The sequence below is a fragment of the Rhinolophus sinicus genome, linkage group LG05 (genome assembly GCF_036562045.2).
Source record: "Rhinolophus sinicus isolate RSC01 linkage group LG05, ASM3656204v1, whole genome shotgun sequence".
Lineage (NCBI taxonomy): Eukaryota > Metazoa > Chordata > Mammalia > Chiroptera > Rhinolophidae > Rhinolophus > Rhinolophus sinicus.
In genome coordinates this window covers 140,845,687-140,868,515 of record NC_133755.1, presented here as the reverse complement: position 1 = coordinate 140,868,515, position 22,829 = coordinate 140,845,687, and the positions used below count along the sequence as shown (strand labels likewise).

At 38.2% G+C, this 22,829-nt stretch overlaps 1 protein-coding gene across 4 annotated transcripts in view; it reads left to right on the top strand.

Moving 5' to 3' along the window:
- The window catches only part of LAMA4 (laminin subunit alpha 4), a 129,135-nt gene that overhangs the window by 69,071 nt on the left and 37,235 nt on the right, over positions 1 to 22,829 (top strand). For all 4 annotated transcript variants that reach the window (XM_019735050.2, XM_019735053.2, XM_074333455.1 and 1 more), the window contains 8 exons: positions 1,525 to 1,636; positions 4,379 to 4,546; positions 6,781 to 6,974; positions 11,581 to 11,697; positions 15,275 to 15,423; positions 18,987 to 19,128; positions 19,977 to 20,073; positions 22,151 to 22,267. In XM_019735050.2, the coding sequence (XP_019590609.2) occupies positions 1,525 to 1,636; positions 4,379 to 4,546; positions 6,781 to 6,974; positions 11,581 to 11,697; positions 15,275 to 15,423; positions 18,987 to 19,128; positions 19,977 to 20,073; positions 22,151 to 22,267 (1,096 nt within the window). The remainder of the gene's footprint in view (positions 1 to 1,524; positions 1,637 to 4,378; positions 4,547 to 6,780; positions 6,975 to 11,580; positions 11,698 to 15,274; positions 15,424 to 18,986; positions 19,129 to 19,976; positions 20,074 to 22,150; positions 22,268 to 22,829) is intronic.

Sequence of the window (22,829 nt, the reverse complement as noted above, 5' to 3'; positions counted from 1 at the left end):
TTTAAAATCAAAGGACATATATAACTCAGTTTACTAGATTGAAAATCAACTTGTTAAAATGTTTTAGTGTTTTAAATGATTGTGTCCATATTTTTTAAAAGTGGGGAGGGGTGACATCAAGAATAAGATTCAGCTTATTTTCTGCATCATCTAATTTTTAAATGACCACAAATTTTATTTCTCTGGAAAGCATTAGAACAAACCAAGAGGAATACAAGAATTGGATGAAGGAACACAATGACTCAGAATGCAACCTCCATTCAGAGAGCCCAGTGTTTAGGGAAAGGACTGATTGCAGTGCAGGGAACTTCATATGGAGGGGTCTTCGGAATTGCCTGATGAAGAGCCCCTAGGGCCTGTGTTTGCTATGATATCATTTGTCTTCCTTGATGAAAGACCACTTGCTTAGGTTTGCCTGGGAAGTATAAAAACATTCCAGGTAAAATCATGGTATAATTCTCCAGCTAGAACACTGGATGAAAAGAGAAAAGTTTGAAAGAGCCAGCCACTTCTCTGTCTCGGGAAAACTGTGCAATGGGTGTACCAGCATTCTGCGTGACAGATCACCCTGCAATCCACTCAGGTACCACAATGTGTGACAGAGCCGAGCCAAAAAAGCACCAGGTGAGGCAAGTGGGCATCTACCAAATGCCAGACTGAAGAAGTTCTCCTCTTAAATATAACCCCTGAGTCAATCTTTCTAATTCCAAAAGGAAGTACACATTCCGCGTGCTGTGTGTATAGGCCAGTGTCCTGGCTTGAGACATTTCTTAGATCTGCTTCTGTCCTTACACACAGAATTGCACATGTACACATGCACCCACACACATCCTTACTTCAGAAGCAACATTTAGCTTGGGATTTCATTTTGACAACTACTCTGTGAGATCTCTGAAACAGAAGCTCCCAAGTTGAGAGAATGGAGTCGGCTTCTCAAAGAAGAGCTCCATGCACTCTAAGCCAAATCTGCCTCAGCAGTTATTTGTACACAAGTGCCAATAGTGTTGATGAGAATTTGGAGTGCAACCCTGAAAACAGCATTTAGCCCAGTGAGCATAATCCTTTCAATCTCTGTGGTAATTCAGTTTCAGCCGTGGTTGGACCACCCAGGAGCCACCGGACGCATGGAGCATTTCAAGATCTGCCTACTTTCTCGACAAATTTCCCTTTGAACCTTTAAGCTCTTTAGTCAGCACAATATCAAACTGATCCGCAGACATAGGTAACTTCCTAGTCTGGCATCTTGAGATACAGTAAAAATTCAAAGTGTTAATTACCTCTGAAAGGCAGTTGGTCTGGAATGAACTGTGACTGATGGCATAGAAATGGCATCATAGCTTTCTGTAATTCGAAAGCTGGTCATCACATCAGCCTTCATGCATGGTTCCTGGGACTGCTTTATATGTTACAGAACTTTCCCATGCTAGGGAAATTTATGTTTATGGAATACATTATGCCTACATACACACATACAACATTCCCTTCTCGTAAATTTAATCTGGTGTTTATATGGATTATTTATAGGAAAGTCAAGCTTTAAGAAAGAGCCATCTGGCTCAGAAGGAAAGCATGGATACCATTAACCACGCAACTCAGCTCGTAGAGCAAGCCCACAATATGAGGGATACAATTCAAGGTAAATATATTCTGTTCTGGTTCTGATTAATGGAAAGAAATCATTCCTCTTATTAACATCAATACAAAATAATAGCTACTGTTAGTGCTTACAATGTGCCAGAAACGGTTATTAGAGTGTTATAGGTTTGACCTCATATGAAGTCTGAATTTCAAGTTTGTTTATCTGAGATTTCTGAGCACTCATCCCTACTTATGATCAGTTGCTTTTCAAGAATAAATGTACAGAATCACTCCCTTTCCAGGCCTTTCACGGAAATGGAATACCAAAGTATCTTTCCAGTATAGGAAATTGCATGCTATAGTGTCTCTAAAATGTAACAGTTGAGTAGGAGTCACATTTTTCTCAATTATTTGCGGTGAAAATACTGCTTTTAGAGTGGCAGTGCACCATCCACTAATTCAAATTGTCCTGAGTTGTTCCTACAATGAATGCTCTTTCCCAAAAACCAGGCAGGCAACTTGCTCTGGTCCCCAATTCAAAAGAAAAGCAGGAAGGTGGCAAATATGAGATTTCTTTGCCCTAAAATATTGTGGTAGATTTTACCTTCCCCTCTGAAGGTTTACTTGTTAGTGCTCTAACCTCTGGTAAGTGCAAGCTGCATTTTAAAGACTTAATAACGCATTGAAAATCAGGTTTCATTTACCAACAGAAAACAAGTCATTTTGTTTGTTCTAATATAAAGAGGAATTCCTTGGGTTACAGTCTGCTAAGATACAGTATGTATGTCTTTCCATAGTTTTTATTATCCTATATATTAAGAGGTGGGTGACAATACCAAGTGCATCTCAGGGCACAGTGGCAATAAAGGGACTCACAATGGGAGATTCATATCCTTATATTGAGGTATTGGGAGCATATTCCAAGAAAAGGGATATGCCAAGCCAAGATTAATCAATTGCTGTATTTCCTTTGGTGCCTATGATATACAATAAAAACAAATGGCATGCATTGGAAACACTTCCCACTCTCATCTTCATTATTGTTTGCTTTTGCATCTACCAATAAAATATTATTTTTCTATAACATTTAGAGTTACTATTGATTTTTTTCAAAAAGTGAGATTGCTGAGCTCATCTAATTAAGAAATAAATGACCCTCTAGGCAGCAAATAAAACCAGCATCCTAGTAAGCCATTCAGAGAAAATAATTCACCTTTGCTGTTGCAACTCAAATTTTCTAAAGTGTTTCATTAGGAAAGAATCTAAACCCTCTTTTTTTATTTAAATTTTAAAAAAGATGAAGAAAAATTACAAAAGAAGTGCAAATGGGAAACAATAATTTACATTAGTTTTTACCTTATAATAATGGATGAACAATCTTCAAACACCAAAGGCAACATGTTATTGTCTGCATTTCCTTCTTCTAATCTACACAAGGGATGGTTAAAATAAAACAGATCAAAATTGTAAATATAATATTTGCATCAAAATGTCAAAGAATTCAACTTTGCAAGTGCTAGTTCTAAAGAAAAAAAATATCTATGTTTAGTTTATTTCAGGAGTTAGTATTTTAGACTTTACTTGAAAAGTGAATGTTTAATCTCTTCATAAGTTTGCGGGGTTTTTAGCATATCGTGGTGTCCCTATAATTTATTTATAGCATTAAAAGCCTCTTCCCTCCTTTATCTTCTTTCTTTCACAATTCAGGAGTGCTGTACAACACCAATAGTGTGTCATCCCTTATTCCCAACCATCTCTAAAATAATTACGGGTGACCTTCAAGCTATTAGCCATATAAAATACAAGCCCTTATTTGGTATGATTTATATGACACCGTTGTTTGTTTACCCATCTTGTCTGGCCAATTGCATAGATCATAGTAAACCATAGACACACAATTTCATTTATGCCAGGAAGATAAAATGCTTCTTTCCAGAGCTACCTAGGCCATGGTGGCAATTCCATAACTTTTATCTGATCATAGGTAGTAGAAAGAGGAAGTCAAAGAAGTACTCAGCTTTGCTAGTATTTAGAAAACTCATCTAATCCCTTTGAGCCTCGCAGTCCCTACAATTCTAACAAGTCTCCATCCTACTTATGAACATTGGGTGAAAATGACCCAGAGTCATAATGGCACAATCTTGACAAGCTGTCATATTACAGAAGGCAAATAGCAACTGCAAAAAACAAACAAACAAACAAACAAAAAAAACCAGTATATATTAATGAGAAAAAACTTACACACCTTTATATTATATTTAGTCTGTAAAATAATCTGAAAGACTGACTTGAACAACTACAGATATGAATATTCGCATTTTGGTTCAGAGCTTTGGTAAATCCCTGGCTAAAGTACAATTAATATCTCCAGTGCTTCCTACATATAACAGGAGATGCCTCAGAACATTTTCTCCAGTTATGTGTATAAAAGGTTGATCAAAGACCCCAGCTTTGTTGCCTTAAATATTAATGTTTTCGAATCACTATGGAAACCAGACACAGCTAAAATCAGGTCAGGCTTTGTATTAAATCCCACTCCCATTCTGAAGACACTAAATGGGAAGCAAAGAAGAGTGATTTCCTCAGGTTTTACTTCCTCCTGGAGTAGATGATGAATTTGGATGCCGACATCAGTACTTGCAGCATGAACATCAGTATGTGCTCTTCCAGTGAGTCTCTCTTTCTGTTTTAGGACCAACCCTGCTCTTTGCCTTCACTCACCTGTGTTTTCAGTGGCATCACTGTAAAATGCCCAGTCATCTCTCCTTGCTACTTCCTCTCATCATTTCCTTCCTTTCAGAGATCAACAAAAAGATGCTGTATTATGGGGAGGAGCAGGAACTTAGCCCTGAGGAAATCTCTGAGAAGTTGGTGTTGGCCCAGAAGATGCTTGAGGAGATTAGAAGCCGTCAACCATTCTTCACTCAACGGGAGCTTGTGGATGAGGAGGCAGACGAAGCCCATGAACGTAGGTGTATTCAACTCCTAGAGCCCAGCACATGTCTGCTTTCTTTGTGGGTCCAGGAGAGGACACTGAGTCACAGGACGTTTGGTCAAGGCAACCAATTGCCAATATTGAGAGATATTTAGAACTTACCTGTGGCCTCAGGGAATCATTCAGCACAACTTGACTATGTGACCAAGATTTTTAGATCCAGGCCCATCCTTAAGCTTTTGAGATAGCTGAGATTGTACAAGGAATTTGACTTTTACTCATGAGGAGAAGAAATAGGGACTTAGCTATTGGTGAAAACATATAAAATGGGGATGGAAGGATAACGGGAAGCAATTCCCAGAACTACAGTAAGGGAAATTATGTGGAGAAGTCAGTAAAGCTACAAGCCCAGCAACACTGATGTTCTGAGGTCCATGAATGACTTATAACCTCAATAGGAATTAACATTTCCTTTAATGATACATGTAGACATCAAATCAAAATAGTGTTAGCAAACCTCTGAGTTGGTCTCTGGATCAGTTATCTACTACTGTCTGACAATCCATCCAAACATATTCATTTAAAACAATAACGTGGGTTTTTTTTTTATCATGATTGTATGTGTTGGTAATCTGGGCGGGACTCAACCTGGACAGCTCATCTCTGTTCCATGTGACATGTGACATGGTTGAGCTCACTCACGTGTCTAGGGTCTTAGCTAAGATGACTGGGCCTCTCCCTCCACGTCTTACCCTCAAGGAAACTAACCCAGGCTTGTTCACATGGTGGCTGCCTCTAAGAGTGCAAGAATGGAAAGTGTAAGTTCTCTTCAGGCCTAGTCTTGGAACTCAACAATGTCATATCCATTGTATTGGTCAAGACTAGCCAGATTCAAGGCATGAGGAAATAGACTCCACTCTTAATGGGAAGAGTTGCAAAGCATTTGTGTCCATTTTAATCTATACAGTGAACAAAAGAAGCCACAGGTTTGCATATCATATTTTAGCTGTTGCCGTTATCTCAGAGCATTAAGTTCATCAATAATTCAAAATTATAGTACTTATTAGTCCCACCTTTAAGTCTTGTTATTTAATACATTAATAAAGAAGCACATATGTTATTATAGTAACAATTTGTTTTTTAATACATTGATCTCCATTTTAATTCTATGCATTTTAGGCTATGCATTTAAAACACATTATAATAAGGGGTCTGAAGGTTTCACTAGATTGCAAAGGGGCCCGTGGCATGAAAAGGGTAAGGAACGCCCATACTAGATCATTTTCCTACAATTGTCACTATCAACTTCTGCTAACAATTAATGTGAACACTCTAGAAGAGGAATATTCTTGACGTAAAGTCATATTACAGTAGCAAACATATAAAGCTGTAGCGAGAGTAAGAACCAAAAAAGAATCTCAGGCCCCATCTCTGAGTCGGGATGCAGCTGGCAGTCAGGAAGGCTGGAGCTCTAATGTCACAGAGAGGTGCTTCCATGTTCCTTGCCTATTTAGGACTTTAACAAGATGGCCTTGGGGAAATGGGACCAATCACATCTCCCACTTAGTCGCCTTCTGCCTAGTGAATGCATCTTCAACCACTTTCTTCACTCAGCCCTGCACTTGTAGCTTCTGCTCATAGTGATGAAAGAAAATACAAAACCTGAACAAGACTGATAGTCCCTGGAGGAAAAGCAGAATTAAAGCACATAGCTAATGCATGTCACTTTGATCAGAGAACTAAGAGGGATAAAACGTTTAAGAATATATCATTGCCATTTAATCTGCTTTCCACCCAAAATAGTGATTTAAATTTGACCTAAAGGGACTAACTAAAAAACAGTTGCCTGGAGAGAACACAGAAAATGACTGATTGTGGACATCATTTGTCAGTAACAGACAAGATCATTTCAATTATTTTTAATAGTAAAACTATAGTATGTCCAAATCCCCTTTATATGGTAAAATTAGTCATAATCTGGGTAATAGTCAATATAGTATAATGACATGGTTTCCACATAAAACATAATCTCGATAAGAAAACTAATCAATCTCTTCTTTTGGCTGACTACCATCCAGGGGCACTGACACCTCCAAAATAGTATTTTATTTTTTTTTACTCCAAATATAAAACATGTGAACAATAGCTTCAATCTCTGCTGCTAAAGAAGGCATTGTCTGACAGGTTTACATCCCAGCTAAATGCCAGATGGAATGGGAGGAGACAGGAGAAGCCCAGCCTGAGTTTCTGTGTCTTTTTCTTCCCAGTGTTGAACCAGGCTGAGAGTTGGCAGCAGCTGTACAATGATACTCGCTCTCTGTTTCCTGTTGTCCTGGAGCAGCTGGATGACTACAATGCTAAGTTGTCAGACCTCCAGGAATCACTTGACCAGGCCCTCAACCATGTCAGGGATGCGGAAGACATGACCAGAGCCACGGCAGCCAGGCAGCGGGACCACAAGGTACAGTGGCCACTCGTAACTGGAAATGCATTCCAGCCACACACACCACGAAGTTATACCAAGAAGGGACAATTGGTCTACAATCTTTAAATATTGGCACATTTAATATCCACATTTTTAAAACATTTGTACATTTTTTGCCACTGTAATTTGCTAATGGTAATGTGTGCACCTAAAATCAAGATTAGAAAACCATTAGAATTGTTTGGTTTTTGCACTGATAAGAATGCAAGTGTTCTTGGTGCTTTTATCTGCATGTATGGATGTGTTACTCTTGCAAGTGAGAAAGCATTGAACTATTCTTCTACGCCTAACATTTTTTTATACTGAGTGCACTAGAACATCAAAACAGCCCAGAACTCTGTTCCTGAAAGGATATGCGTAATTTTTGGAAAGGCCTAAGAAGCAAATCTCACAGCCTGGCTGATCAGCAGCTGCAGAAATAGGGAGTCTCATTCAAGCCAAGGTCATGCAAATGCAAAGAGGTGAAGAAAATCCCAGATATGGCCATAGTTTGCAAAGGCGGTCATTCTTATGGGCGAGGATTTGTGCGTGCCCACACGTAGACGGCCAAGAACTGCTGGTACTCACATGTCTGCTCAGAGCGATGCATGTACTCACAACCACCACCATCGAGAGGGGTCAGCTGGTGGGTAGATACATGCATCTTTTGGACATACTTATAAATATTACAGCAAAAAAATAGGAATCAACTGTGAGCAAATTCATTAATTCACTTATGTTTATTTTTATTGTTGGCAGAACCAACTTAAATTGCTCTGATTTTCAATCATTGCTACATCTCAGTAAATCATTGTAAAATGTCCTAAATAAAAGTGAACTACATTTATCACCACAATTTTCTAATAGGAGCACTCCTTTAGCCAATATATTTTAGAAGAATAATGATCGGGATAGCATTCTTTGTTTAAAAAAAATGCATGATTGTCTTACACAACAAAATTATAAGTGTAACACAAAATAATAATTCCTTCAAGCAGATTTCAAGAGAGTTACTGGAACTCGTGCTTATCCTTGCAGTTTTCCTCTTTCCCACCTCTACATCTGTTCAACCACAGGATCCTGCCAATTTTACCATCGGAATATTTTTATCTCTCTTTCCTCTTTTCTATTTCTCTATAACCTCCAGTTTGGGTCCTCATTTCTCAACCAAAATAACCTCATCCTTTTTCTCCTCTGTTCTTGCTCCCATCCAACCCATCCGCTCCACCCTGCCAGAGTGTCCCACCTAAATCACTGACAGTTACCTTTTGCTCTTATTAAAAGCCTTCATTTCCCCCTTATAACCTATAGCAGAGCCTTTGACACTACAGCTTGTCAACCATTTGGTGAATTGTAAAATAAGTTTTGAGGGCTGTAACCAGCAAAAAGGAAATGAAATAGAATAGAAAACATTAAAATTCATCTATAGTAAGGGATGTTTTCATCACATTTCTGCTTTAATGTGTGTACTGGGTTGCAACATAAAATAAATGTTCACTGTAGGTCATGGTTAAAAACCTTTGAAAGATACTGTCGTACAGGGTACTCAATGCTATTTCATATGGCTTGTGGGACCCTCTCTGTGGGCCCCTGCCAGCCTCCTCAGACTCACCTTTTGCTATTTCCCTGTTTCACAGGTTTAGCTCAGGCTATATCACACTACCAGTAACCCCATCTACCTGAAAGCAGACATCTCCTTTTCTCCTTCAGGATAGCCCAGGTACCCCCTCTTCCAGGAGGCCCACCCCACTTCCAGGTTAGCAGTTTCTCCTCTCCAGTCATCCTATAATGTGCCTTGTGCTCATCTTTCTTACAGTACATCTCTTTCTGTACTGTAACCCTGTGTTAACGGATCTGTCTCCCCAATTCAATTTAGGTGTCTTCATTTCACAGTTTACTGTGAGACCTACAGCATACTCTAGAAAAGAATAACACCAAAATTCCAATCTTTATACAAAACCAAAAATAACCACATAATTTAATCATTTTGATGTGGGCCAACAGTAGCCACACAACTAATAATTACTTATTTATTTTACCATCCTACTCCCAATCCCAAAGGGTAACAGAATGATAAAAATCTTTATCAGATGAATATAAGATTCTGTATTTCAAAAGTAGGTTAAATACTATTTTTAAATTTTATTAAACTTATTGGGTGTCATTGGTTAATAAAATTATATAGCTTTCAAGTGTACAGTTCTATAATACATTATCTGTATATTGCATTGCATTGTGTACTCACCACCCAAGGTCAATCTCCTTTCATCACCATATATTTGACCCTCTACAGTTTTCTACCTTCCTTCCTTTCCCTCTGATAACTACTGCACTGTTGTCTGTGTCTCTGGGTTTTTATTTGTTTGTCTTGTTTGTTCATTTGTTGCTTTCAGTTTTATGTCCCACATGTCAGTGAAATCATGATTCTCAACTTTCTGTCTGACTTATTGCCCTTAGCATAATAATCTCAAGATCCATCCAGGCTGTCACAAGTGGCAGTATTTCATCTTTTCTTGTGGGTAAATAATATTCCATTGTATATACGTACCACATCTTCTTTATCCAATCACCTATCAAAGGACACTGGTTTTTTTCCGTGTCTTGCAGCACGAATAATGCTGCAATGAACATATGGGTACATATATCTTTACAAATAAATGTTTTCAAGTTTTTCAGGTAGATACCCAAAAAAGGGATTGCTGAGTCATATGGTAACTCTATTCTTAATTTTTTAAGGAACCTCTGTACTGTTTTCCATAGTGGCTGCACCAATTTACATTCCCACCAGCAGTGTATGAGGGTTCCCTTTTCTCCACAACCTCTCCAACACTTGTTGTTACTTGTCTTGTTGATGATAGCCATTCTAACAGTTGATGATAGCCATTCTTGTTGATGATAGCCATTCTCAGTGTGGTTTCGATTTGCATTTTTTTTAAAGCACTGTTTAGAGATTCTCATAAATCAAAGCTATCCCTTCCCAGGACTGTTACTAGCATTTTTTCAAGGATCAGGAAACACTTTTTTTTTTTTTTTTGGCATATGTTAAATGGATACTGAAGCATGCAGAATAGTGTTATGTCATCTTTATAATTATTAGTTTCTAGAACGTTCTTTTGTTCAAGTTAACCATCTATCTGTAGGAATATCTTTAATTGTTTCAAAGCTAATTTTATTCATTCTGTCTAATGTCTATATGTGATAAGTGGGGGGAACCCTTTAATTTGAAGCATATCAGTTTCCAACTACTGCAAATGAATTTATCATGCAGTGCTTTTAGAACAAGTCTTTGAAGTTTAGCTATAACCTTAGGGTGTTAGCAGTGTTCTCTTAAGCAGACTCAGATTCACGAGCTTCCACATGGGGTTATATCTTAGAACAAAATAATGCCAACCTTTTTTCACCTCTCTTCCTTGTATACTTTAAAATATTGCTTTTGTGCAGAGCTGTATAACCACTTTCCCTCGTGTCGATAAGAATAATTAACCCCAGGTAGTCACACTATATTAAGCTTCATGGATATGGAGGGGAAATTGAATTTTTTAATGTTCTTGAATAAGAAGATGTTCAAATAGGATTCTTTTCTATCCCTAGACCTTTATCTCCCCCTCTAGCAATGTGTTTGGAGAAGATACATTCTATCTTCCTTTCCACTAAGTTGGGAAAGACTGCAGGAAGTAAGAAAGACATTAAGATAAACTTAGAAAGTCTTAATGTATGTCCTTCTATATCTAGGCTTCTATAATTATTTTTATGATATCCTAGATTATACCATAACTTACACATTTCATCTCCAATTTAAATTACTGTTTCTACAGTAACTTCAACTCATTTTTTACTCAGATTTTAAGATGAATCTTTTACTTTTTACTCTTATTAATGTTTTATTCTGTGCTATTTTCAAACTATGAACTTCTTCGAAGCTCCATAATATTTCTTCAGAATCACAATATCCCTGCCTCTAGAACACAAAAGTAAAGGTGGGGATTAAGGCATTCATCAGAAAATATATTAGTAACTTGGGCAATTTCCCTCCCCAAAAAATCTGATCATCTAACATGAGCTCAGAGTGGGAGGAAGCAAGATCACAATTTCGTACTTTGATAATAGGGCCATTTTAAACTTTGAAAAGGACATTAAGAAGATTTTATATATGCTTTATTTCGGTCCAAATGAGTTATTTGTGCCCAAAGTTAGCACATGATAAATGCTTTTTTGAATCAATTCATTTTCCTATTATTGAAATTATAGAACCTATGTACAATCTTGTATCTATAGTCCCACTTTACTCTTATAGAGGAAAGAGTCCAAGGCCGCTCTCTAAAGTGTTAACTCTTTGAGATGATGACATTAGAAGTAATACTCATAGCTAAGTGCCTTGAAGCTCCCAAGGTGCTTACTTTTGTTATCTCCATATCGTAAATGAGAAAAGCGGTCATCCTATTGGTAGAATTCCCCAAAGTCGCACAGCAGTTAGGTGCGGGGGCTGGGATGGGAACCCAGATCTGTCTTAGTGCAAAGATGGCGAGTTGACATTGACCACCTTTCCTGATGCTTTCTCTAAAGCCACCTTCTCTTCTCTCTTTCTTGCTCTTCCTTCCTGCAGAAACAACACGACCAAATAACGGGCCACGTGGACGTCGTGAACACCTCCCTGAGGTTGTCTTCGGACTCTCTGACAATGCCTCGTCTGACCCTTGCAGAACTTGATGATATAATAAAGGTAAGGGCGCACGTGACTTGTTCAGGTTTGTATTGATAGTAGTTTAGAAAAGCGACTCAGTGTCACAGAAGAATAATCGAATCCAATTCAAATCTATCAAGTTAGCTGGCCTTGTGAAAATAAGATCAGGTGCTTTCATTGTACAGTGGCCACTAGCCACATATGGCTACTTAAATTTAAATGACTTAAAATGAAATAAAATTAAAATTTTAATTCCTCAGTCACATGAGCCATAGTTCAAGTGTTTAATAACGCCATATATGGCCAGTGACTACTACACTGGACAGCACAGGTAATGCAGAAAGTTCTGTTGAAAGTGCAGCTAGCTCTAGGTGCATCCTACTCACTCTTTAGTCATAAGGTGTGTGTTTAATAAAGCTGGCAGTCAAAATCAAAGAAGTACAAATATTCCAATAAAATACAGTGAACTAACCATCATCAAATTACTTGTAGTTCACTTTTATTGCCTTTGAACGGATATCATTTTAAAGTCACCATGTCATTCATTGCCTATGTCAGCACCAAGCTCCTCATCCTCTCCATCTCTACTCCCATCACTCTCCTTGGTGGCGTCAAAATCCAGGTGGATGAGCCCACCAGCTCTCAGACCTCCAACTCACTGAACTCCTGTCCAACAAGCTTTTCCTCCCATCCACCTCTGTTATCCCTCTACAGCCATACCCAGGTTTTGGCATCGATAACGGTACCTCCGCTCAAATCCCAGTGTCAAGCACCTCCTTCCTGAGTATCATCTCTTGTCTCACTTACTTTAGAATGCCCTCTCCAACAATTCTCTGGCCACATGGAGACCTCTTCCATTTTATTTATTCTACTCCTCTCATATCTTGCCTTCCCTCCTTAAGCAGCTAACATTATCAAGAATTATTCTTTGCAAACTCCCCTAACTTCCATACTCACTTAGGCTTCTGCTATAGAATTCTAACCCCATATTCCCAGTAAACCCAAGTACCCCCAGACTCATGGCCACACCAGTGCAGCCAACATGACTGGTGGGAAACCCACCTCCCTTTCTATCAGTCTGGTAAATTTGCTTCATGCTTCACTGAAAAATTAGGAACAAAGAGAACTCCCCTTATCTTTCCTCCCCAAATCTACCAGCCCACCTGTATCTGTACCCAGACTTCTACCTTCCTTCCTTTCTTTTCTTTTCTTTCTTTTTTTTTTTTTTTTTTTGGGGGGGGGAGTAGTTGTTTGTTGTTATGTTTCTACAACTCTTTAAAAATGTGAAAAGTATTTCTAGCCAGGAGCTACATGAAAACAGGCGTCAGGCCATACTTGGCACTGGGCCAGATTGATCGCTGCTCTGGATAATAAAAGGCTCAGTATTCAGTGTTGAGCCCTCCTTTCTATTTCTACTCTCTCCCTAGTTAGTCCCACTGAATCCCATGACGTTGAAGAACAATTATATGGATGCTTTCACAATTTATACCTCTGACTCTGATACCGCCACTGAGTCCCAAATTCTTACATCCAAATGCTTGCTTGACGTTTTCAAGTAAGAACTCAACATGGTTTGTAGCAAAATTACAATTTCATCTACCACTTCAAAGTGTAATATGCATATCAAATTTAACATATTCTGAACAAAACCTACTCCTTCCCTAGTCTCCCCCAGCTCAGTACGTGACGTAACCCAATGGCTCAGATCAAAATTCTGAATTCATTCTTGATTGCTCCTTTCTCCTCACTCCCATTTCAGCAAGAACTGTTGGCCCTATCGCTAGGCTGAATCCTGATGTCTCACCACTGCTCTCTTCTCTGTTGCTGCTCCTTAGTCTAAATCACCTCCTCTCCATTGTCACCTGCCACAAGGACCTCCTACTGATCCATTTGCCTCCACTCTTGCCCCTCATGACTCATCCTCTAAGGAGTAGCAGAATAATCCTTTAAAAACATAATCATGTCACGTTATTTCTCCCATATAAAACCTCCAGTGATACTTAAAGTAAGAAACAAGCTCATTTTACCATGGCCCATGACACTACGTGACCTGGCTCTGGCCCACCACTTTGATCTCATACCCTACTCTGTCCCTTACTCACTATAATCCAGACTGTTACACTCCAACACCTCTCTATTTTTCAAACACATCATACTTTTTCCTGCCTCAGGACCTTTGCACCTGCTAACACCAAATCTTCAAATGGCTAGTGTCTTTGTGACCATTCAATCTAAGTGGCCCTCTTGCCTTCAATCAGCCTCTAACCTATCTCACCTGTTGTATTTTATTCAAAATACTTTTTATTCCCTGAAATTAGCTTGCTGACTTATATAACTAGTTGTTTATTTTCCATGTCTTCCCACCAGATGGTAAATTCCTTCAGAGCAGAGACTGTTCACAGCTATGTATTCTATCTCCTAAAAGAGTGCTTGGCACATAGTAGTCACACAGTAAATATTTATTAAATGAATTAACAAGTAAGGGTGAAAAGTCCATGGTATTTTTTCTGCTTATACAATTAAAAACAATTTTTTTCAAAGTATTGTTTCCCAGACAACCAACCAAATGACTGGAGTTCTAATACAGTCTCCATAAAAATAAACCCTATGTGCCAGGAACTGTGCTACACTCTGGGAATATAAAAATAAACATAGTTTCTTCCTTCCAGGATTGTGTGATCTGGTGAGTGTAATATTCAAGTATAAGGATTATAGTCATGAGATATGTGGATTATATATCTATCTATATATTTATATATAAATATATGTATTTATATATAAATATAAATACATATATGTGGCCATACTGAACTCACCCTGGAGCTGTTAGGGATGGCTTCATAAAGGAAGTAATATCTGAACTGAATTTGGAAGGATGAGTAGAACTTTTCCAGATGGATTAGACAGAAAAGAAAAGGAAGGTATTCCCCAGGGAAAATAATATGTGCAAGGACATGGGCCAGAAAAATTATGGAGCATTAAAACAATAATCAGTTAGTCAAGTGTGGACTATGGGATGTAGTGGGGTGATGAGTGGTGGGAAATAATGACATCGGTGAGAGAGGAGGGTCAGTTGAAGACACCCTAAAGAATTGGATTTGTTCCTACAAAGCAATAGCTGAGTTTGAGAAAGGAAATAACATGATCCGATTTGCTTAACAGGAAGATTGCCATTCCTGCAGGATGGCAGAGAATGGATTAGAAGACTCAAAGACTGGCCTTAGAGAGGGGCGTTAGATCGCCCAGGGAGTAAGGGGCTGAGTCAAACCCTGAGAAACACAAGCTTTTAAGGTTTCCTTCCTGGCCAGTGAACTAGGAGATCGGGAGAGAGCAACATCACACAGGCTAGCTTTGTTCAGTCGTGCTTTGTTTCGTTTTCAGATCAGAGATGGCAGAGCACATCTGAGTGCTAGGGAAGCAATCAGTAGAGAAGGAGTTGAAGATGCAAGAGAAATAGATAAATATCTACTTATACTATTGTAGACTCATGTGGACCTGGCCTGAAATTTACTGAACTTCACAATAAGGAAGACTAGAGATTATCTTTGGATACTCGTTGGGAAAAATGTTTTAAGTTCTTCTAAATTCAATTGAATTTTTAAAATATTTTCTTCAGAACGCATCAGGAATTTATGCTGAAATAGATGGAGCCAGAAATGAACTACAGGGAAAGCTGTCCAACCTAAGTAAACTCAGTCATGATTTAGTCCAAGAAGCAGTTGACCACGCCCAGAACCTTCAACAAGAGGCTGATGAACTGAGCAGGTAACATCCTGATTTTAGAAATGCAAATCTCTAAGTAGGTTGAATCACTTCTTTTTATTCAATTCTGCATGCCAGAGTTACTGGGTTATAGTGTTAATAGGTTGGTTTGAGGTTTGGGTTTGCTTGTTTCTTTGTTTGTTGATGGTCAGTCTGAGAGCCAATCATTGTTTATTGCAATTGCTTTGAGGAGACAGTTTTTTTTATTTTTAAAAAAATCTGTCAGATTGCAGACCTGTGTTTTTTTTGGGGGGGCAGGGTCTGTTCCACAATTATTCTTAGGATGACCTAATGCATTTTTCTTAGGAGCATAACTGCTGCACAAAATATTATGAAGTAAATCATAATATTTTAGACCTTTATAAGGTCTAAATCTACCATCACTGCCTATTTATTTCATAGACAGCATTAGTTTTCCACACCCAACTGTCTTAACTAAAGCTGGTTGGAAGTTGACAATACAACTGATTTCTGATAATACTCTGGACACTCCACCATGCCCAGCAGGAACTAATTTATTTCAACACCTGTTAAGAGAAAAATCAATGGACAATTTCTTCATAGCAGTTAGAAGAGTCACACAACCCTTGGGCACTGAATTGCTGTTAATTGAAATGTACTGAAAAATTGGGATTGAATTCATGACCCTTAAATAATAGATAAATAATGAGATAATTATAAAGAAAGACTACAAATCTGGCAATTTGAATCACGGATCAGTAAAGGTCAAGAACAAAATAAGAACCAATACTAAGTTCTGCTCAAAACTTAAGTCACCTTTTTATTCCTGATTGCCAAAATTTTCAAATTTCCTGAGAAGGGAGGGATGGAGGGAGGGACAGAAACAGATGTCACATAAGGTCTTGGTGTGAGATAGTGTTATATGCAGTTTAGCATCATGCTCCCAAGAAATATGCTTTTATCAAGCCAGTAAAATGGAACTTGGGTAAAATATTGCTGTGGATAATATGCTGTATTGGTAGAAGATTATTTTTGAGGTCTATCTTCTGGCTCTCTTCATCATTCTGTTGTCATTATAATAACTGCATCCCACTGATTGGGATTCGAACACATATCTTCTCTAAATGCCACTGCAGCAAGCAGTGTCCTGGCATGATTCTGAGTCACCACGTGCTTTACACGAAACATGATCAGAAACATCCATCACCCTAAAGTCCCTTTTGTGTTTGGGATATTTCTGACTAATTATTTGCAGGAAGGATCCACATTTATAGATGTATTTCCTTCAAAGTGTGAATATTCTTCAACATCTGCCTGGGTTCCCAGCGACTTGTATGCTGTGCCTCAAAATGAGATAAACAAGCTTCCATGTCAAGCACATTTTTATTTTGTAAATTGATGTGGTAGCTATTTTGGGCCTCGTAATAAAACAAAGTAACAGAGACTTTGTTTCAAGCTCTTTGGTACACCTTCCGACCACTCTAGCCAGCAAAATTTTAAAATATTAATAAATATTTGTAACATATCATTCCCCTTATCCCTTTCTTTTAAAACATCCTCAGGTTTGGCTTTCTGAGCCATTTCTAAGAACAAGGGGTTGTGGCAAGGATCAGGTAGCAAGTATTTGGATCAGAATTACCTCTGTGGAACAGGGCTGCATGCCCGAAGCACTTTTGCCTCAGTGGGCCCCTTCCTCCATAAAAAATTTAAAAATTATATGTCATGACTGCATTGACATAAAAACTAATATAATCATTACTAGGCTCATTTTTTTTATTCTGATCTTTAAAGAATTAAAATAAAAACATTTTTGTGGGCCCCTACTATACCTAATGGATAAATCAGCCCTGCTGCAGAGGAACCAGAATGATGGTGGACTTGGACGAAAGAGAAGGAAATAGCCAAGGAAATACAGAGGAAGTCACTCTGAGCCTGAGAGGGCATCAGGGACTGAAACTGGACGGAGGAGGCTGAGAAACCATTGACTGAGCTTGATAGATCAGGGCAATTTGAAGAGATGAGCCAGTGTGGGATCTGCAATGTCATATACTAGGCCACAGAGAATCTTCTAGAAGTTATTGATGAATAAAGTGATGCTGGTCATCAATGTTTGGAACTAGAAAGGAAGGTCGAACTGACGGATTTAAAACTGAATAAAACTGAGATAAAGAATTTAGGATAAGCTGCAGAAGCGGGGGTGGGTGGTGATGGAGTTTATATTATAGAGGAAGAAGTATTTGTCAATAAAATGAATTATTGAATAGTTTGAAATTCCAATTCAGGTATAATAATAAACCCTGCTGTTTAATGAATGCCAGGCATGGTACCGAGCATTGCACATATTTTATCCCTGTTTTGCCCTGTTGCCCCATCAATCATCTGCGGCACATACCATTGTCAGCACCTATGTGAGTGCCCAGTGCATGATGGGTACTCAGTAAATGTTAGGTGAACCTTACAGAGGCCAGAAAGGTGCAAAGGCAGAGAACATGGTGTATAGGGCAGTGGTGAGGGTAGACATGAGTGGGCCGAGCTTAAGGGAGGCAGCTGGGCTTCAGGAGTGAGATAGATCTTAACAATGTGTGCCCTGGGCAAGCCACATACCCTCTCTCAGAGACTTGCTGGCTTCTATGAAAGGGAGTAGCAATGTCTTGGGCATGGGTGTGGTAAGAATTAAACACATAGTATATGAAACACAGCTAACCCAGTATCTGCACATGGAGCTCCATGCATGTTATTCCCCTTCTTAGGAAAAGTATGATCTGTTATATACGGTGAAGAAAAGAGAAAAATAAGATTGAATAAAAAGAGTGAAACCTGCTAATACCTAACACCACGCTGAAGTTATGCACCCTCTCTGATAGCCTTGGTTCCTTTTATGGAAAGGAAGTGCAGGGTCTCAGCTCCTGCTTCCCGCATAAGAACGCAGGACATGGTGAGGCCAAAAAGGAACACCCACGGGGCCATAGATAGGGGAGTCATACCGCTATATTCTCTCTGGAGGCTGGGCTGGAGACACAGGGAGCAGGAGCCACATGATCTGCAACCTGCTGTTGGCTTCTCTGCCAAACAACCAACCTCCTAGCGTAGCCACAGCAGTTATATCAGTGGCTAATGGCTAACTGGTTACAGCTGATGGCCACCTAGCCACAGCGGGTGGCCATCTACTACCCAACATCTTTCCACGTGAGCCCGAGAGCTTGGAAACTGCTCTCTGGAACTCTGTCCATACAGGGAGTAACAATGCTGATCTGGGTAAGCAGTAGATGGGGATCATTCCTCTGCCTGACCACAGCCACATAAAATCTCACTTGAAGAGGTGAAGAAGGCTGGTTTTAAGTCATCATTTCCTTTTCCTGTGGCTACTGCCAGACAGGCAGCTGCCATGGAGCCAAACTAGTGTGGTCTTGGGGGCAGGCAGAGGAATGCAAAGGAGATGTGTCCCTAGGAAAGGCAGCTTAGGAAAACCTTGGCAAGCCAGGTGTCTTTGAATAACAGGAAATAAATACCTGCGGTCCTGCAAGTATTCAAGTCAAGCCCTAAATATGGTCATATTTCCCAAAAAGGTAAAAAGGAAAAATAATGACAACTTTGTTTATTAACAGAAATTTGCACAGTTCAGATATGAATGGGCTGGTACAGAAGGCTTTGGACGCTTCAAATGTCTATGAAAATATTGCCAATTATGTTAGCGAAGCCAATGAAACAGCAGAATTGGCTTTGAACATCACTGACCGAATATACGATGTGAGTATCCCCTTATTTTAGAGCTCATTTGTATGTTGCCTTTTGCCAGCATATGGTTTTTCTGTCTTCTCATGTCATCTCTTGAGCTTCCAATGTAATATAAATGGCAGAAAGAGCAGGAGAACTAAGAAAAGACCATTTATTTATGTTATGAATGTTTTAGTAATGCAAGTTCTTCAAGACATGCCCTACTCCAGACAGCAAATGCCAGTTCCTTGGACAGCTTTTTAAAGCTACAGTCCCTGAATAAAACATACCTAAGATGTGTTCCTGGAGATAGAGAATAAGCTTTATGCATACATTCAGATTTTTTAAAATTTATTTTCCAATTACAATTGACATACAATATTATATTAGTTTCAGGTGTACAACACAGTGATTAGACATTTATATACCTTACGACGTAACCACCCCCAAGAGTCTAGTACCCCCATGACGCCATCCGTAGTTATTATCAGAGAATATTATTAACTATATTCCCTATGCTATACTTTCCATCCCCATAACTATTTTTTAACTGGCAGTTTGTACTTCTTCATCCCTTTCACCTTTTGATTTTTTTCAACTCAAAAATTGTTTGTTGATGGTTTCTAAATGACAAGCACTTTGGTGGGGCTTTGGTCAGGCATTATTCTTAATTCACTGAATTTTCCTCAAAAAACATTTATCTTGAAAATGCCAAGGATGTTGTTGTCTTGTGTCCACCTTTGACCTTGTTTTTGAGCTATGAAAATGAAGCGGTATTAATTTTGCTTGGCGTTTAGCAGATAAACTGTGTCATTTAAATTCTAAAACCCTGAAAATTTCTTGTGCTGTATTCTTACTCTCTTCACCCAATTCCTTTGCAGGCTGTGAGTGGAATCGATACTCAAATTATTTACCATAAAGATGAAAGCGAGAACCTCCTCAATCAAGCAAGAGAACTGCAAACAAAGGCAGATTCTAGTAAGTATTTTCACTTTCCCATCTTCCTTCTGGTTTATTGCTGCTTCCCTCCTGCATGTAGACAGAGATTTCAAAATTTTAAGAATAAAGGATATTTCAACTAAATAATACATTAATAGTTCCTACTCAGAGTCAAGGTGTAAAACAGCAAAGAGTAGATATTTTAAAATAAATTGTGGTTTTTTTGTGTTGTTTTTTGTAAAAAACCCTCAATGTAGTAAAAGATATACATACATGCTGGATAATCATAGTTAAAGTTCAAATACCCTTGGAAATGAGTTCATTACCTCAGAGATGAAGAATGTTTAGTGAAATTCTGAGTCAATTCAATTGTTTTTAAGAATAACTCTTAATTAACAGAAACTTACTGTAAGTACCAATTTTCAAAGAGAGAATCCCACAAAATATACTTAACACTAAAACTATATTACATATAATCTACCCTTTCTTGGACAGGCCAGAAGGCTATTCAGAATTTTACCCATGATGACACATGAAGGGAAAGTCAGGAGGATAGGGTACCTACCACAAAGCCATCTGGTTATCTGCACTTTCTTATAGTTTGGGTTCTTCAAGTTTACTGTATTTAGGACAAGCCTAATGACCATAGGGAAAGAAGCATTTTCAAAGGCTGGTGTTTGCATCTGCTAAAGCAATACCTCTAAAAGGGAGAAAGGGAGGAAAAAATAAAAATGAAATTATTTTAGTCAGTTTTGAATCTTGTGAGTTATTCTTCAAAACAATCAAATTGACTCAGAATTTTACTAAACATTATTCATCTCTGAGGTAATGAACTCATTCCCAAGGATATTCAAGCATTGACGAACGAGATTGGAAATCCATTATCTAGCTAAGTTCTAACTGCCACCTAAAAACAAAGACCAAGTCTAAAACTGAAAACTTCACGTAATTTTATCAAAGCAATTAATCTCCAGTCTACCATGTTTGCTTTTTTTTACAAAGAAATATATAAAAAACAAATGCACTTGTTTTTCATGTGCAGAATATTTAACTATTTAATTACCATAAAGCAATTATTATTTTATGCTTTCTGGATAAACAAAGGCAATAAAAAATGCTATTAAGTTTCTTAATTCTAATTAATTTATAGGTCCACTTTTGAACATACTCTTTAGAAAAGAATTAGAGTTATAGCAGTGAAGAATTAGATTAATAGTAAAATATTTTAAAATAAATATTGTCATATCTATGTATTGTTTTTGTTTCATGTGTCTGAAGACTAGATATGCAGATCTTCATGGTTCAGGGACTTAAATATTTTATTCTTGATAATTTGCAAAGTATTTTCTTTCTCAATCCTGTCCTTATAGAGTTATGGAACCTCATGAAACCTCATTTCTATTTTGGGAATGATAACCTCTTCAAAATTTCATATTTTATATGCAGATAATCTCTCTGCATTGGTCACTTTGAATGTTTTGTAGATTTGTCACCTATTTCATGATCTGTTTGGTTAAATTCTTTCATGTATTTATTGTGAAAGGGATACCAAAGGGGAGTTAGGATTGTGTGGCTCAGAACTTGCCTCCCTTGAAACAATACGCGTTTGCAATATGATATAAATTTAGATTTTCAAATTGAACCATATTCATCTACTGAGTTAGATTATAATTTCAAATCACTGTTAATTCATTTTTAAATGACTTTCAGTGATCAATCATCTTTATTTCCCAGCTTTCCTCTCCGTCATTGTCTATATCAAATAGTTGGCAATCTATGATAAACCCAGGAAGCTGCTGTTTAAAGGAATCTTCTATTCAATTCATTTGTAAAATGAAAACAGTGTTTATGTAAGACAAGAAGCTCCAAATAGGACACAATTTTTATGAAACATTTCTTCTTATAAACATCCAGCCCAAAATAGATTTTCTTTCTCCTATTTTTATCAAGAGCTCCAAATATAGTTAACTATATTTTTTCTCAGTATATTAGCCAGTGTTGTGGGTTTTTTTCCTCAGTCACAGGACCCAAAAGAAAGAGCTAAAAAAAATACTTTGTGTCATAATATTCAAAAATTGAAGCCTCACTGGTCCTTTTTTTGGCTGCTTTTCCACAGGCAACGAGGAGGCCGTGGCTGAAACCAGCAGGCGTGTGGGTAGAGCCCTAGCAAGGAAGAGTGCCCTTAGAAACAGATTGAATGATGCCATTAAGCAACTGCAAGCCACAGAGAGAGGTAAGGCTCACCGGCAGAACTTAAGCCTCATCTGGTTGTTCACTGGTATTAAGATAAACCTTTGAGGAAGGAGTAGGTGATTCTTGCCTATCAATTTTTTTATAAATAAATACTGTTTTCCGATGGCAAAAGAAACTATGTTCCTCACATACAAACACACACACAACAAAATCCTGAAAAATATTTATAAAAGCTGTCATCACACCACCTAGGGTGACCACTAGGGATAGCATTTTCCTCCAATATTTGTGTGTGTGTGTGTGTGTGTGTGTGTGTGTGTGTGGTGTTGTGTGTGTTGAAAGAATCATATTGCTTATACGTACTATTTGGTAACCTACTTTCTTGTGAACATTCCTCTTCATTAACAAATATGCCCTAATTTGGTTATTGGGTTTCTCTGGCCCCAACTGTGAACTGCTGCCCTCTGTTACATGCCCAGTCATTCTTGTAGTGCAAGCGAGTGGACCAAAAAGCCAAACAGAGAAACAAAACTCTCATCTTGCCTAATCTGGGGCTATAGAGGTATTTAGAAAGATGTGATTGGAAGCAGATGTGCCTTCGC